Here is a 13,628-nt window from a genome sequence, read left to right on the forward strand (position 1 = left end):
CCTCAGTTTCTTCCCTCAGACCCAGAAATCCAACTTCAAACCAAGTAATTAAATTTAGTTAATTCTAATTTTTTTTTTTTTTTTTTTTTTTTTTTTTTTTTTTTTTGGGTAAGAGAACAGTGGGGAAATAGTTCTCTTTTTATGTTTGTGGTGGTGGGGGTCCCCACTCTTTGGGCTCGCATAAGTTGTAGGAGAAGTCACTGAATCCCTAAATTGAACCCAAGACCTTGGGCTTGCCAGGCAAGACATAGAGCCCTTAGCCAGCCCCTATCCCTTCAGTGCGGGACTCCAGGCAAATGTTTTACAACTGAGCATGCCAATCACCAGTGTGTGACAGAATGGCACAGACCAGGACAGGTACGTAACACACAGGTCAGTTCTACCCACTGTGCCCCACTGGGCACTACAGCGGACCGTTTCCTGTCCCTTGAAGTATTGCAGGTTTGATGTTTATAAGATACTTTTCTCATTGTGGTGACAAAATTTCTGGCAGGAGCAACTTAAGAAGCAAGGGCTTGATTTCGGTTGAACATCCTAATCTGGAGAACTGAAATTCGAATCACTCTAAATTCTGAAGCGTTTAATTTTTTAATAACATTTTATTCATTTTGGTGTGGCGTTGCCCACCTGTAATCCCAGCACTGGCGAGGTGGAGGCAGGGAGATCAGGAGTTCAGCCCATCCTTGGCTACACATCAAGTTCAAGGCTGGCTAGCCTGGACTACATCAGATCCTTTCTCAAAGTGTTTCCGGTTCTGATGCAGTTTGGGTTTCATATTTTTGGATTTAGGGAAGCTCACGCTGTCATAGTGTTTGGATTTTTGTCTCTTGACTCTGTGAAGCCACCTCTGTGTGGGTTGAGTGAGAATGGCTCCTTCTTGTCCTGTATTTGAATGCTTGGCCTTCCCTGTTTGAGAAGGGCTGGTAGGTGTGGCCACGTTGGTGGGGGTGTGTCACTGGAGGAGGAGATGGAGGTTCCCAAAGCCTACCACATTCCCACTTAGCATGTGTATGATCTCTGTCTCTACCCTGTGCTATGAATGAGATGTGAGCCCCCTACTGTTCCAATGCCATGCCTGTCTGCCTACTATGCTCCCCCATAATGGTCATGGACTCTAAGCCTCTCTGGAACTGTAAGCCCCCAATAAACTCTTCCTTCTAGAAGTTGCCTTGGTCATGGTGTTTTGTAACAGCAATTGAAATGTGCCTAAGACATCACCCTTTATTGACTGCATTGCACCAACAGAACTACCGTCTCTACACAGTTCTGCTTTGCGGTGAGTAGCAGAAGGACCCCTGAGGGACTCTGCAAGGAGTGACACGGCATGTCTTCCTTGTCCCCTCCTCCTAGAGACTTCTTAACCACAACTTTCTCTGTTTCCTGCTCTGTAAGGTGGATGTGTTGACCCTACCAAGTCCCGGGGGTTGCTGGATTGATTAGGTCTCAGACTGAAGTCTCAGTTGCTCCCTTCATCTGTAGGAATGAGAGATGTCACACAGCTGTCTGCCTGACCCTCTCTTTCTGGTACATTCTGCCATCTCTCCAGAATCAGTCACCTACTGCTGACTAAGTTATAACCATTTCCTTGGGGCTTAGTCATCCTTTGATCTGAAAAAAGAAAAGAAAAGAAAAAGGCAGTCCAGAAGAGCCTGAGGTGACCAAGCCCACATGGGGACAGAAGCATCTTCCTCTATGGGACATCTGGCTTTCTATACCCCTACTGAATAAATCTGTGCCTTGGTCTGGATGGTCACCAGTCCATCCTGACGATGTGTTCCCACAGGACTCAGTACAGAGTGGCACCTGGGTACACGGGGAAATGTTTGATAAATGGGAAAGAGAAGGACCGGAGGGAAGAGGGAGAAATGGCAAAAGAAGGCCAGGCATGTGGCTCAGTCAGCAGAGTTCTTGCCTGGCATCCATCCCAGGACCACAGAAACCAGGCATAGAGATGCATGCTTGCAACCCCTGCCCGAGGCATGGGAAAGCAGGAAAATCAAGAGTTCAAGGTCATCCTTGGCTACATAGCAAGTTGGAGGACAGCCTGGGCTGTGTGAAACCCTAACTCAAAGAGGAGAGGGGTGGCTGAAAAGAGGTCCATATACACCCCCCAAATGCATGGACCCTACAAAACAAAGTAATGTGAAGTATCAGAGACAGAATAAAGCATGATTGAGATGGGGTGGGATGGGAAAGTGTAGGCCAAGAGCATGAGATAGATACAAAGAGAGAGTAGAGTGACAGTGGCCCAGCCACAGCAGGGTGACGGTGGCCAGCAGTGTGCTTTTGTATTCAGGGCTGTTCTATTATTTTTTTAGAAAGTCTCACCAAATACAGAGAAGGTAGCTGGTTGATTCATTCTGCTTGTCTCTGCCCGCCCCACAACTGCTCTCTCCAGAGCACCCCGAATCCCCCAGTTCCTATACTTGAACTTCTGGTCAACCCTTTCCTGCATGACTTTTGGGTGAAGCCAAGGCCCTGCTTCCCCTGATATCTGCCCTTGAGCCATAGACAAGCACCAGGCCACCCACCCTGGAAGAGACTACACGGAGGTTAGGACAAGAAGAGGAGGAGGGGAGGAAGAGGGGAAGGGGAAGAAAAACAAGAGGAAGAGAAGGAGAGGGAGGAGGAAGGAGAGAAAGACAGAAAAAGAATAGGAGGATGAATGTGGGAAGAGGAGAGAAAAAGAAAGATGGGGAGGGATGAGAGGGGAGGAAGGGGGAGAGAAGAGGAGGGAAAGCAAAGGAGGAGACAGGGAGACAAGAGGAAAAATGGAAGAGGATGAGGAGAGGAAACAGAAGGAGGGGTGGGGGAGAAGGGGCAGGCCTGGAGAGGGGCGGGTTTGCCAGCCACGGGGAGAGCTGGCTGTAGGTCTCTGGCTCTGGGGTGGAGATGGTGTCTTGCTCCTCTGCAGGTCTGTCAGGCTAGAGAAGTCTGGCGTGCACCATGATCCCCCTGCAGTTCCCGTGCACCATGATCCCCCTGCAGTTCCCGTGTGAACTCTTCTCTCTCCAAGGCCCTGGGCTGTAGAAGAGACAGAGGCTGCCCTTCCTTGCCCTTGGAAAGTGCAGCCCCTGTCCTGAGTATCCCACTCAAGGGGGTGGACTGGCTTGTTTAACGGCTGTAGGTAAAAGGTGTTGCTCATAAAAATGTCTCTTTTTTTGTCATTGATATTGATTGATTGATTGATGATGGATTGATTGATTGAGACAGGCTTCTTTAATCTTTAGCCATAGGTAAAAGGTGTTGCTCACAAAAATGTCTTATTTTTTGTCATTGATATTAATTGATTGATTAATTGATTGATTGAGACAGGGTCTAACTTATCCAAGCTGACCTCCAACCCACCATAGAGCCTGAAATCCTGATCCTTCTGCCTCTGCCTTCTCAGTGCTGGGATGAATGTGGTGAGAACCACACCCCACCCCATTTGTGGGGGTGCTGGGAATGAAACCAGCCAGAGTTTTCATGCGTGCTAGGCAAGCACTCTACCAACTTGTCATCCTAAGTTCTTTGCTGAAACCCAAGCCCTTGCCACCTTAGAATACACTTACATTTGGAGACAAGACTTTACTGAGGTAATCGAGTTCATGTGGGTGGATTAGATTCCAATATGGACTGTGACAAGAAATTAGGGTTGAAATGGGCAGGGACAACTATCTTCCTACCAACTAGGAGGTCGAAGCAGGGGGATCTCAGAGTTCAAGGTTACCTCGGTTGACTTAGTGAGACCCTGTCCAAAAAAAAACCCAAAACAACCACAACAACAACAACAACAACAACAACAAACATAAAGGAGGGTTGGGAAAACAGAAATGTGGCAGTGTGCTCTTTTACAGTCCCGCGGTGAGGAGCTGGGGTCTAGCTGGTGCTCAGTCAAAGAGCCCTTTGCTAGGAATCCCAGTGAGGGGTGGGGGGAGGTGCGTGAATCGTGGATCGGCAGTGGAGCTTTCGAGGCACTCTACTCTCAGAATGTATCAGAATAAGCAAGGCCCTGCATCCCCAACCTGGAGCTACAGAAAACAAAAAGATCAAAAAGAAAGAGGGGGATGGGGGAGATGATGATGCAAATGTGGTCCTGTGAGGACACAGAAAGGAGACCCGACATCTCCAGGTAAAGGAAAGAGTCCCTAGGAAAAGACAGCCATCTGGACACCCCATTGTGGCCTCTAACTTCCAGAATTAAGGGGAGAAATATCTGTGGTTTGAAGGCGCTCATCCCATCCTGCAGCAACCCCAGCTGACATACAATGGGGTTTACTCTCAAAGGTCTCCACCGTGGGACAGTGCTAGGCCTGAAGCTCTACAGGGTCCTTGCCATGGTCGCTGCAGGGCTCTGCTGTTCCATGGGACCTCGGTGAGAAGAATGTACAAACCCAGACCCATATCCACTCTGCCCCTCCACTCTGTTCAAGCTGGGGCAGAGCTGAGCGCAAGGATAGGGCTGCAATCGCTGTTCCCAAGGAATGAGCGCCTTCTGGTGGCTGTACCTAGGAAGGCCGAGAGAACTTGGGTCCCTGCCGCCAGCGAAGCGTTCTTACCGGAGCCAAGGCTAGCGCACCTGCAGCTTCAGACTTCAGCAGCGTTGGCTCCTCCCAAAACTGGTTTCACGAGGGTCGGGGCTTCTTTGTTCTTGCAAGTTTGTTTTTCCTCCCACCAATTAAGCATCTTCATTCTAAGACAACGAACCTTGTGGTGAATGCTGCATTCAGCTCTACCCCGACACCCTGACTGGACACCGTGACTCCCTTCCATCACCCCCATTCCCCAAACTAGCCCTGGGCTGCAGCTAGAGCACCAGGCTCCCTCCACAAGCTGGGTCTGTGAACCGCCCACCCGTCCGAAGGATAGCAAACCTAGTTTGCTGTGGACCCTCCCCGGCCTTTACTGGCCTCCTGGTCTCTAGGCTATCTAAGCCCTAGAAACTGCTGTTTCTCTCTTAGTCACTACCCTCCTGAGGTTCCCCATTAAACACGGGACAAAGTCCTAGCCCCTTGTGACCCCTATGGCAGTGCCTTCTCTCTGCTTCTCTTGCAGCCCTGTAATCAATCTATTTACATATCCATACACACACACACACACCTTTTGTGTGGGTACAAGTTTATTTTACATATTTCTTCCTCCTCTTTAACATTTTTGGCACATGTATCAACAAGGAACTCTCAGATATTCTGTGTTCTATTCAACGGACATAGCAGCGATTACATAGATAGTCACCTGCTTGTGGGGACTTCATAGCTACCATGGGCTCTGTCATATCGTACACCTCCCCTCAACCCCAACATCTGGAGCCAGATTTTTATAGCTGTTCTCCAGTCCTTTATCCTTTTCCAGATGAAAAGCCTCCTTTGGCTTCTGTGTGAATTGAGAGAGTAAGATCCAAATTTTCATTTCCTGTCTGAGAACCATCCTTCGATTAAAAATGACTGAAATTGGTTTCGAAAGCAGTGCCAGAGATCAGGAAGCGGCTGTAAGGAAGCCATGCCCTGCATAAACCTCGGGCTGGCTTTTGATTGCTGAGTCAAGGAGACCTTGGCAACACAATGAATTTCGTAAAATTACACTTTCTTAATGGGTGCGGAGGCCAGAGGACAACTTGCAGGAGTTGGTTATTTCTTTCACCATGTAAGCCCTGGGGGATCGAATTCAGGCCCTTGGGGTTGGAGGGAAGCACTTTTATATCGAGCCATCTTTCCAGCCCCATCGTGAATGAATTTGACTTAAAGGAAGCATGAATCACGACTGCAGTTCAACAAATAAGAAATGCTCATTTCACTTGAGCCCATGTAGAAATGTTCCAACAAAAAATTTGCTTCAAGGAAAATAAATTGGCACTATGTACAACATATTTTATGATCCTATTTAATTTAAGCTAGAAAGAGTATCAGTTGGTCCTGTGGTACAGGACTATTATTATACCAGCTATTTCGGAGGTGAGGAAGTCCAAGACCAGTGTATTGAGGCTCTGTCTTAAAATGAAAGTATAAAAAGGGCTAGGGTGTAGCTCAGTGGTAGAGCCCCTGCCTAGAGTTCCCCAGTGATGGGCTTGTGCATGATTCAGTGGTGGAACTATTGTCTGGCATATTCAAAGACTTATCTTCAACCTTCAGTGCTGAAGGAGGATGTGAGGAATTTACTAGAAAGCACTGATACTGCTAATAGGTTGAAAAACATAATGGAAATCAGAAATGTTTCAGTCAAGTGATAACATAGTTCATAATCACATCTGTGGGGTGCAGTTAAATGTATGATTAAAGGGAAATGTATAACTCTAAATGCAAATAAAGAATGGCTGGAACTTAACAAGGAGTCAACCTCAACAGAAAACTAAATTGGAAAAAAATGCGATGGAGAAAACAAGCAGCGTAAGTCAATGGAAGACCAGTGAGAGGCTCTGTGGGTAAAGGAGCCTGCAGTCAAGACTGACCCATCCGGCAGAAGCAAAAAGCCAACTACTGGGAGTTCTCCTCTGATCTCTAAAGATATACTATGAAAGGCACATGCATTTGCACACACACACACACATATTCACATACATGCACATGCACACACACTCAACAGAATATGTGTGGTTTTAAAAACTAGTCAACATGGCAGGCTGTAGGGAGGGTCTGGTGTTGAATTTGAACACTGATACTCACGCCAGCACAACAAGGAAGAAGAGGAATAAAGCCGACGCTATGGCCCCATATACAATGCCCTGGATTAGACCTCTCAGGAACACACTGGAAACGGAGCTTTTATCTGAAAAGAAAGGAAGGAGAACACGGTCACCCTGAGGCTTCAAACTTTGACTCTCTTCCTTCTGCTCAGGGTCTGTGCTCATCCTGGTCCTCCAGTGCTGGCCTTCCATCTCAGTCACACCGGGCCTCTCTCCATTCACCTGGTATCAAGAAGATTCTAGAAGCATGGACTCCATATTGGTTCTTCCCCTCGCAGCGAAGTCCCCTAACGATTTCTGGTTCCCACATGAGGTGGATGGTGCTATTGGTCCAGGGTTCTAGTGTGGTGGTGGTCATGTGTAGGATGGCATCTATGCTAGTCACACTCACAGGGGTTCCTCCCACCCACCACTGCACCGAAGGTGTGGGGATCCCATGGAAGGAACAGCTACATGTGAGTGTCCTCTTCAGCAAACAGGAGTAGTTGAGCAGCCTGGTGGGTGCTGTGGGGAAGAAAGGGCAGAGGTCAGAGAGAGACATCCACAATTTCCCTCATTTCCTCCAAAGCCCAACCTTATTCATAATTATGTGCATATGCGTGTCTGTGTATGTGCACGTGAGTACAGTGCCCACCGAGACCAGAAGAGGGCACTAGATCCCCTAGAGCTAGAGTTACAGGTTTAGGTGCCCAACATGGGTGTTAGGGGGGGAACTAAACTCAGTTCTTCTGCGAGAGAGGTGAGGTAGTTTGAATGAGAATGTGCTGCAGAGGCTCATGTAGTTGAACACTCGGTCCCCAGGTGATTGTGAGGAGGTTTAGGAGGCGTGGCCTTGTTGGAAGTATGTCACTGGAGGTGGGCTTTGAGAGCTAAAGTCTTAGGTCATTTCCTGTTTATGGTAAAGGATGTGAGCTCTCAGCATCATGCTCTATTTCCTAGGTCTGCCATGACGACTCTATCCCTTTGGAAACATAATAAACACTCTTTCTTTCATAGGTTTCCTTGATCATGGTGTTTTATCACAGCAATAGAAAAGTAACAGGTGCATATAATGAGCTCTCTCGGCCATTTAAGCCATCTCTATAGCCCCCAACCTTACTTGATTCCCAAAACAATTCGGAGACTTTGAGACCCAGAGGGGTTCTCCTTCATTTTTGGTGCTTGAAGTCCACAGCAAACATGGACCTATGATCTCTCAGCCCCCCACAGTCAAAATATGACCAATCTTCTTCTTCAGGACCAAAGTCTTCCTCTGGGGCCCAAAATTTCTCCCAGACTCTAGGCCCTGATAGTACCCACAGCACTCACAGACCAGTTGCAGCTTGACCACTTTACTGCTGGAAAGATTATTTAGGGATAGCTTTAAGTGGCATCTGAGAGTGGTGCCCTGGTCCTCAGGTTTTGGGTCAATGGCCAGTGCCGAAGAGGGGTGGATGGAGACGGTTGTGTTGGAAGACATGATGGGTCCTTTCCAGGAGGGAAAAAGAGCTTTGGACTCTTGGCAGGTTCCTCGAATGGTACAGCTCAAAGTCACAGGCTCTCCAGCCACACTACTTTCTGGGATGTGAAGGTCAGGGTTTTGGGTCAGGTCTGGAGGAGAGAGGAAAAGGTTGTGTTTAGATTAGTGTTTCACAGGTATGTCACTGCACAGCATTCCTGATTGGAACCCCCAAACTTCTTCCAACAGTCCTACAGAACCTGGGATTGCCATGTTCACATGATTTCTCACCAATTTCTGCTACCAGAAAGCCCACTTTCCCTCACCCCCAGGCATGAAGGAGCTTGTGTAACCTTGATCCTGAACTCTGGATTTTAAAAAAGATTTAAATTACATTATTTGGGACTAGCAATAAGGCTGAGCAGATAAAGGCAGTTGCCACCAACTCCAAGAACCAGCGTTCATCCCCAGGACTCATATGGTGGAAGAAAGAACAGATGCTCACAAGCTGTGACTTCCATACACACACAGTGGCATACACATGTGTATACACACACACACACACACACACACACACACACACTGTATTGGTTTGTTTTCTATTGCTGTGATAAAGACATCACCAAAAACAACTCGGAAAGGAGAGAGTTTGGTTCACCTTACACTTCCATGTCACACACCGTCATTGAGGGAAATCACGGCAGGAACCTGGAGGAAGGAACTGAAGCAGAAACCATAGAGGAGCCCTTCTTACTGGCTTTCCCAGTCTGCATTTTTATAAACCTAGGACCACTCGTCTTGGGGTGATACCACCCACAGTGAGCTGAGCCATCTTGCCCCAGTTATTAACCAAGAGAATGCCTTACAGACTTGCATACAGATGTTAGTCCTTGCCTTCTGCCTTGCTCAAGATGGTCTCTTGTTGGTGGCTGTGAATCCCAGGCTAGCTGAGTCTCGGCCACCCAGGATCCTGCTGCCTCTGCTTTCCATCCTACCACAGGAACGCTGAGATTACAGATGTGTGTTACCATGCCTTGTTCTATGTGGGTAAACCTGGAACTCAAACTGTAGCCCAGGCTAACCTCAAATTCCTGGCATTTCTATCACTGCTGCTCCGAGGTGCTGAGATTACAAGTACAAGCCACTACTTCTGCTTCTGTCTCTGAAATTTCTATTTAGAGAGATGCCAACTGTCCTTAAAGCATTATGTTATATTACAAACTAAATAGCTAAGGGTTTTAGATGTTTACATTAGTTAATTCATGTGTAGCCACTTGTGCATATGAAAGTCAGAAGACATCTTGCAGAAGTCTGTTCTTTCTTTCCATCATGGAGGTCCCAGGGATGGAACTCAGGTCTTTGAACTTGGTGGCAAGTGCCTTTATCTACTGACCTATATAGCCAGTCCCCAGCTGGGCTTTTTTCTTTTGTTTTGTTTTAGCATTTACTTCATTTGTGTGTGTGTGTGTGTGTGTGTGTGTGTGTGTGAGAGAGAGAGAGAGAGAGAGAGAGAGNAGAGAGAGAGAGAGAGAGAGAGAGAGAGAGAGAGAGAGAGAGAGAGAGAGAGACCCAAGATTTTATAAAATCCAGTACTTGATTAACCTGGTCACCTGCACTCCCTTTAGGTCTCCTCCTTCCTAAACCACTAAGCATGTGAGCCTGAACATCACGTGACATGGAGAGTCCAACCTCTGCCCTCATGACAGTACCTTTCTGAGCTCCTAGACTGACATAGAGCGAGTCGGTCATGTTTTTTCTTCGGAGCATGTTGTGGGTCATCAGGATGCAGTACTCCACCTCCTCTGTGGAGAGATCACCCATGGGGGCACTGGGATGGTGGGTACCAACACGGAAGCTGATATTTTCATTAAGCCTATAGCTCACAATCATGGGATTTCTGAGAGGTGCCTTGGAAAATTCGACCACACAAGGGACCGTACTGCATAGGCCATCTTCCATTGCTGTCTTCTTGACATCAACCAAAGCTGGAGAAAGTAACCCTGTGGGGAGAGATATAAAATGGAAAATGGTCCTACTTCAAGTTTCCAGAGTCCTGCCTGTTAATCAAAGGGTCACGTTATAGTCATTCAGGACAGGTTTTGCATTTGCCCAGCTCTGAAAAGTCACCTCAGAGGGCCAGAGTCCTTCTTGGTAAGAGAGTCTTTATTAAGATGCATCACTGGGTCACATCCGATAATCTAAGAGTCATGTGATTGTGGCAGAGTCCTTGGGCTATATAGTATTGCTCACTTACAGTCTCTCTAGCTGCCACTCTCCCCTGAATCAAGTCACACTTGCCTGAAATTCCCTCTGGACAGACAGTTGATATGCATTACAGTTTTGTTAACCCTACACAAGCCTAGACATATCTGGGAGGAGGGAATCTCAACTGAAGGATTTCTTCCATCAAATCAGCCACTGGGCAGGTCTGTGGGGGTGGCGGTCTTTTCTAGATTTCTGATTCACATTGGGGGTGGGCTAGCACACTGTGGACCTGGTGCCATCCCTAAGCAGGTGGGCCTGGATCGTCTAAGAAACTGAGCAAGCCACGGGGAACAAACCGGTAAGCAACATTCCTCCATGGTCTCTGACTCAGTCCCTGCCTCCAGGTCCCTTCCTCGGCTTCCCTCGGCAATCGACTATAGTTGTAAGCTTAAATAAACCCTTTCTTCCCCAAGCTGTTTTCTGGTCAGGGTTTTACCACAGCAACAGAAACTATGCACAACCACTGTGGTCCTCTGCAGCTGCAAACCCAGCCCTCTCCGATGCCCCGGTCGACTCTGAATTGCAATGTTACTTTTTCATTGCATCTAACCATTCATGTGCTCACTCATGGTGTGTGTGTGTGGGGGCATTCCTGCGCGCATGGATGTGTGCGCGCTTCTGAAGGTCAGAGGACGACTAACAGAAGTCAGCTCTCTCCTCTCACCATGTGGGTTCCAGAAAGCAAACTAACCATAAAGCATGGAGCAATCATCTTATTCTGTTGAGGCCTCCCCTGGCCTGAATTATAACATTACCTTGACCCACTGCCTGCCTGTCTTGTGACTCCTGGCTCATAGGCTAAGCCCTGAATTACATTACCTTGACCCACTGCCTGCCTGTCTTGTGACTCCTGGCTCATAGGCTAAGCCATATGCTGTGGAACTTATTCCCCTCCCCCAGCCTGAAGGAACAGAAGAGTCCCTCTCAGTCTTATGGAATTTAAGGACATTTCTGTTCAGGAGCCCATGAGGGTACCTGTGATGTCTGTCATGCTATTATTTATAGTAAGTATCATTTTGATCTCTGGAAGTGTCGAATGCTAAGGTCTGTCACAACTGCATGACCAGACTCCCAGTGAACACCTTGCGCTGGAGGCTTGGTGGGCTCCCTGAGTGGGAAGCCTGAACTTAAACTCTGTGTATCACCATGCACTGCTGCTGAGAGAATCGTGCTGTCCGGATAACTTCCCTAGGAGAGGCCAACTGGGTGCTCATACTTAGTTCTCTGGCAACTCCCCCCATCATCTCTTCCCTCACTGATCTTAATCTATGTGACTTTTCTATAACTGGTCATCACCATAAAGACAATGGTTTCACTGAAGTCTTTCTTTGGGACAAAGTCTCTAGCCTAGATTGGCCTCAAATTGACTATATAACCAGAATTATTTGAATTTAAGATGTTTCTGCTCTTACTTCCCGGGTCCTGAGATGGTGGTACGCACAACTACACACAACTTTACACAATTCAGGGAATCTAACCTGGGGGCCTCGAGCATGAGAGGCAAATACCTTACTGGTGTGGGTTGAGTCCTAGCACTCCCATCAATTAGCTCACAACCATCTGTGACTCCAGTTCCAGGACACTGGACACTTCTGGTCTCTGTGGGCACCAGACCACATATGCATATGTGCATATGCCCACCCAGAGATACATACATACATACATACGTACATACAAACATACATACATATAATTAAAAATAATAAATCTTGAAAAAAGTAACTTTTTTTAAATATCAATATTCTTTTTATGTTGTTTGTTTGTAAATATTTATTTATTTATTATATGTAAGTACACTGTAGCTGTCTTCAGACACTCCAGAAGAGGGNGTCAGATCTTGTTACGGATGGTTATGAGCCACCATGTGGTTGCTGGAATTTGAACTCTGGACCTTCGGAAGAGCAGTCGGGTGCTCTTACCCACTGAGCCTTCTCACAAGCCCGAAAAAAGTAACTTTTTTAAATGAAAAGATACACTAAGCGTTCTGCTGGAGATGGGACTTCTATACCAACCTTCCATCCCTGACCAAAGACTCAGGGAACATTGCGGAAGAAGAGGCAGAAAGAATGGAGGACAGAGATGGAGCTGTGACTGCTGTCTTCTAGATATGGTGTGGCTCTTAGAGTCATGAGCTCACAGCCGGTGTAGTCACCTGCAGGAGATCAAGCCAGCTAAGCATGGCGCCACAAATGGGGGAGGAGCTACTGACAGCTGTGGGAGGGGTCACTTTTCTTTGGGACGCGGTTGCTGGTAGGCTGCCCATGTTGCACTGGACAACCCCCACCCTATCATCTCTGCTCAACAGGAACTGGACTCCGTGGCTTAAAATAAGTACCTGGAGGAGCTCTGGAGCCGGGGCTTGGGTGGGTATGATCAAGCTACATTGTTTACATGTGTGAAATATTCATACAGAATGAACAAAAATAGTATTTTTTTTTTAATGGAATAGGGCCTGAGGATGTGGCTCAGTTGGTAAGGTGATAACTCCAAACCACCCATTTCCTGTAAGTTAGACCAATGAACCCATTGGGTCCCCAAGCTGGACTCTAGTGAATTATTTCTCTCGTGTGTTTGCCCTTTCCATCTGCAGTGAATAGAAATAGTCTCCTGGGGGAAGTTACACGGCTACCGAGCCCATGTTATAACAACATGGACTGTAACTTAGCTGTAGCTCATAGCAAACAATTATCCCTTCGACTTCTCTTCCCACTGCCCCAGGTGATGCTCTCATGATGTGTGCTACTCACCCAAACACAGCAGAAGTAGGGATGTGAGCCCCCACAGCATCTCAGGGACAAGAGAAAACAAGGATGGCTCCTGCTGCTGACTCTGGTCTCTGACAGAATGTCCTGTAGGATGGGTGAGAACAAGGGTGGCAGAGGAGGCAGGCAGTGGGGGGAAGAAATAACATTGCTTCTTAATGGAGCCCTTTGTCTCCTCAATCACATGTAAGATCTCTTCATCTTGTGAGCTGGGTTCCTCTTGGCAACAGATGCTGGGAGCTTGGAGGACAGGCATCTTCCCCATGACTCCCTGAGAGCCTAACGTATCTGCTCTCTTTTCTCTAACCATCTTGACTGACTTCTTCCTCCTTCAAGATCTGAGGCATTGGATTCACTTTAGCTCACAAGGCAATCTCAAAGTTGTGATAAGATTTATGACTGTTGGGGGACCAGGCATGGTTGTTATGAAGTCACTTTGAGTCTACACCTACAATTGTCCCTTAATCCACACACACATGCACACACACACACACACACACAC

General features: G+C 47.3%; 1 protein-coding gene across 1 annotated transcript; it reads right to left on the bottom strand.

The window, feature by feature from the left end:
• Window positions 1-4,569: 4,569 nt before the first annotated feature.
• LOC110315836 (sialic acid-binding Ig-like lectin 10) lies at window positions 4,570-13,151 on the bottom strand. Its single transcript, XM_021189812.1, has 6 exons — window positions 13,112-13,151; window positions 9,809-10,099; window positions 7,970-8,251; window positions 6,884-7,165; window positions 6,642-6,744; window positions 4,570-4,675 (listed from the first exon to the last, which is right to left on the bottom strand). Exons 1-6 carry the CDS (start codon window positions 13,149-13,151, stop codon window positions 4,570-4,572), a joined length of 1,104 nt encoding a protein of 367 aa, XP_021045471.1.
• Window positions 13,152-13,628: the final 477 nt, after the last annotated feature.

This window comes from Mus pahari, chromosome 1 (assembly GCF_900095145.1).
Source record: "Mus pahari chromosome 1, PAHARI_EIJ_v1.1, whole genome shotgun sequence".
Classification (NCBI taxonomy): domain Eukaryota; kingdom Metazoa; phylum Chordata; class Mammalia; order Rodentia; family Muridae; genus Mus; species Mus pahari.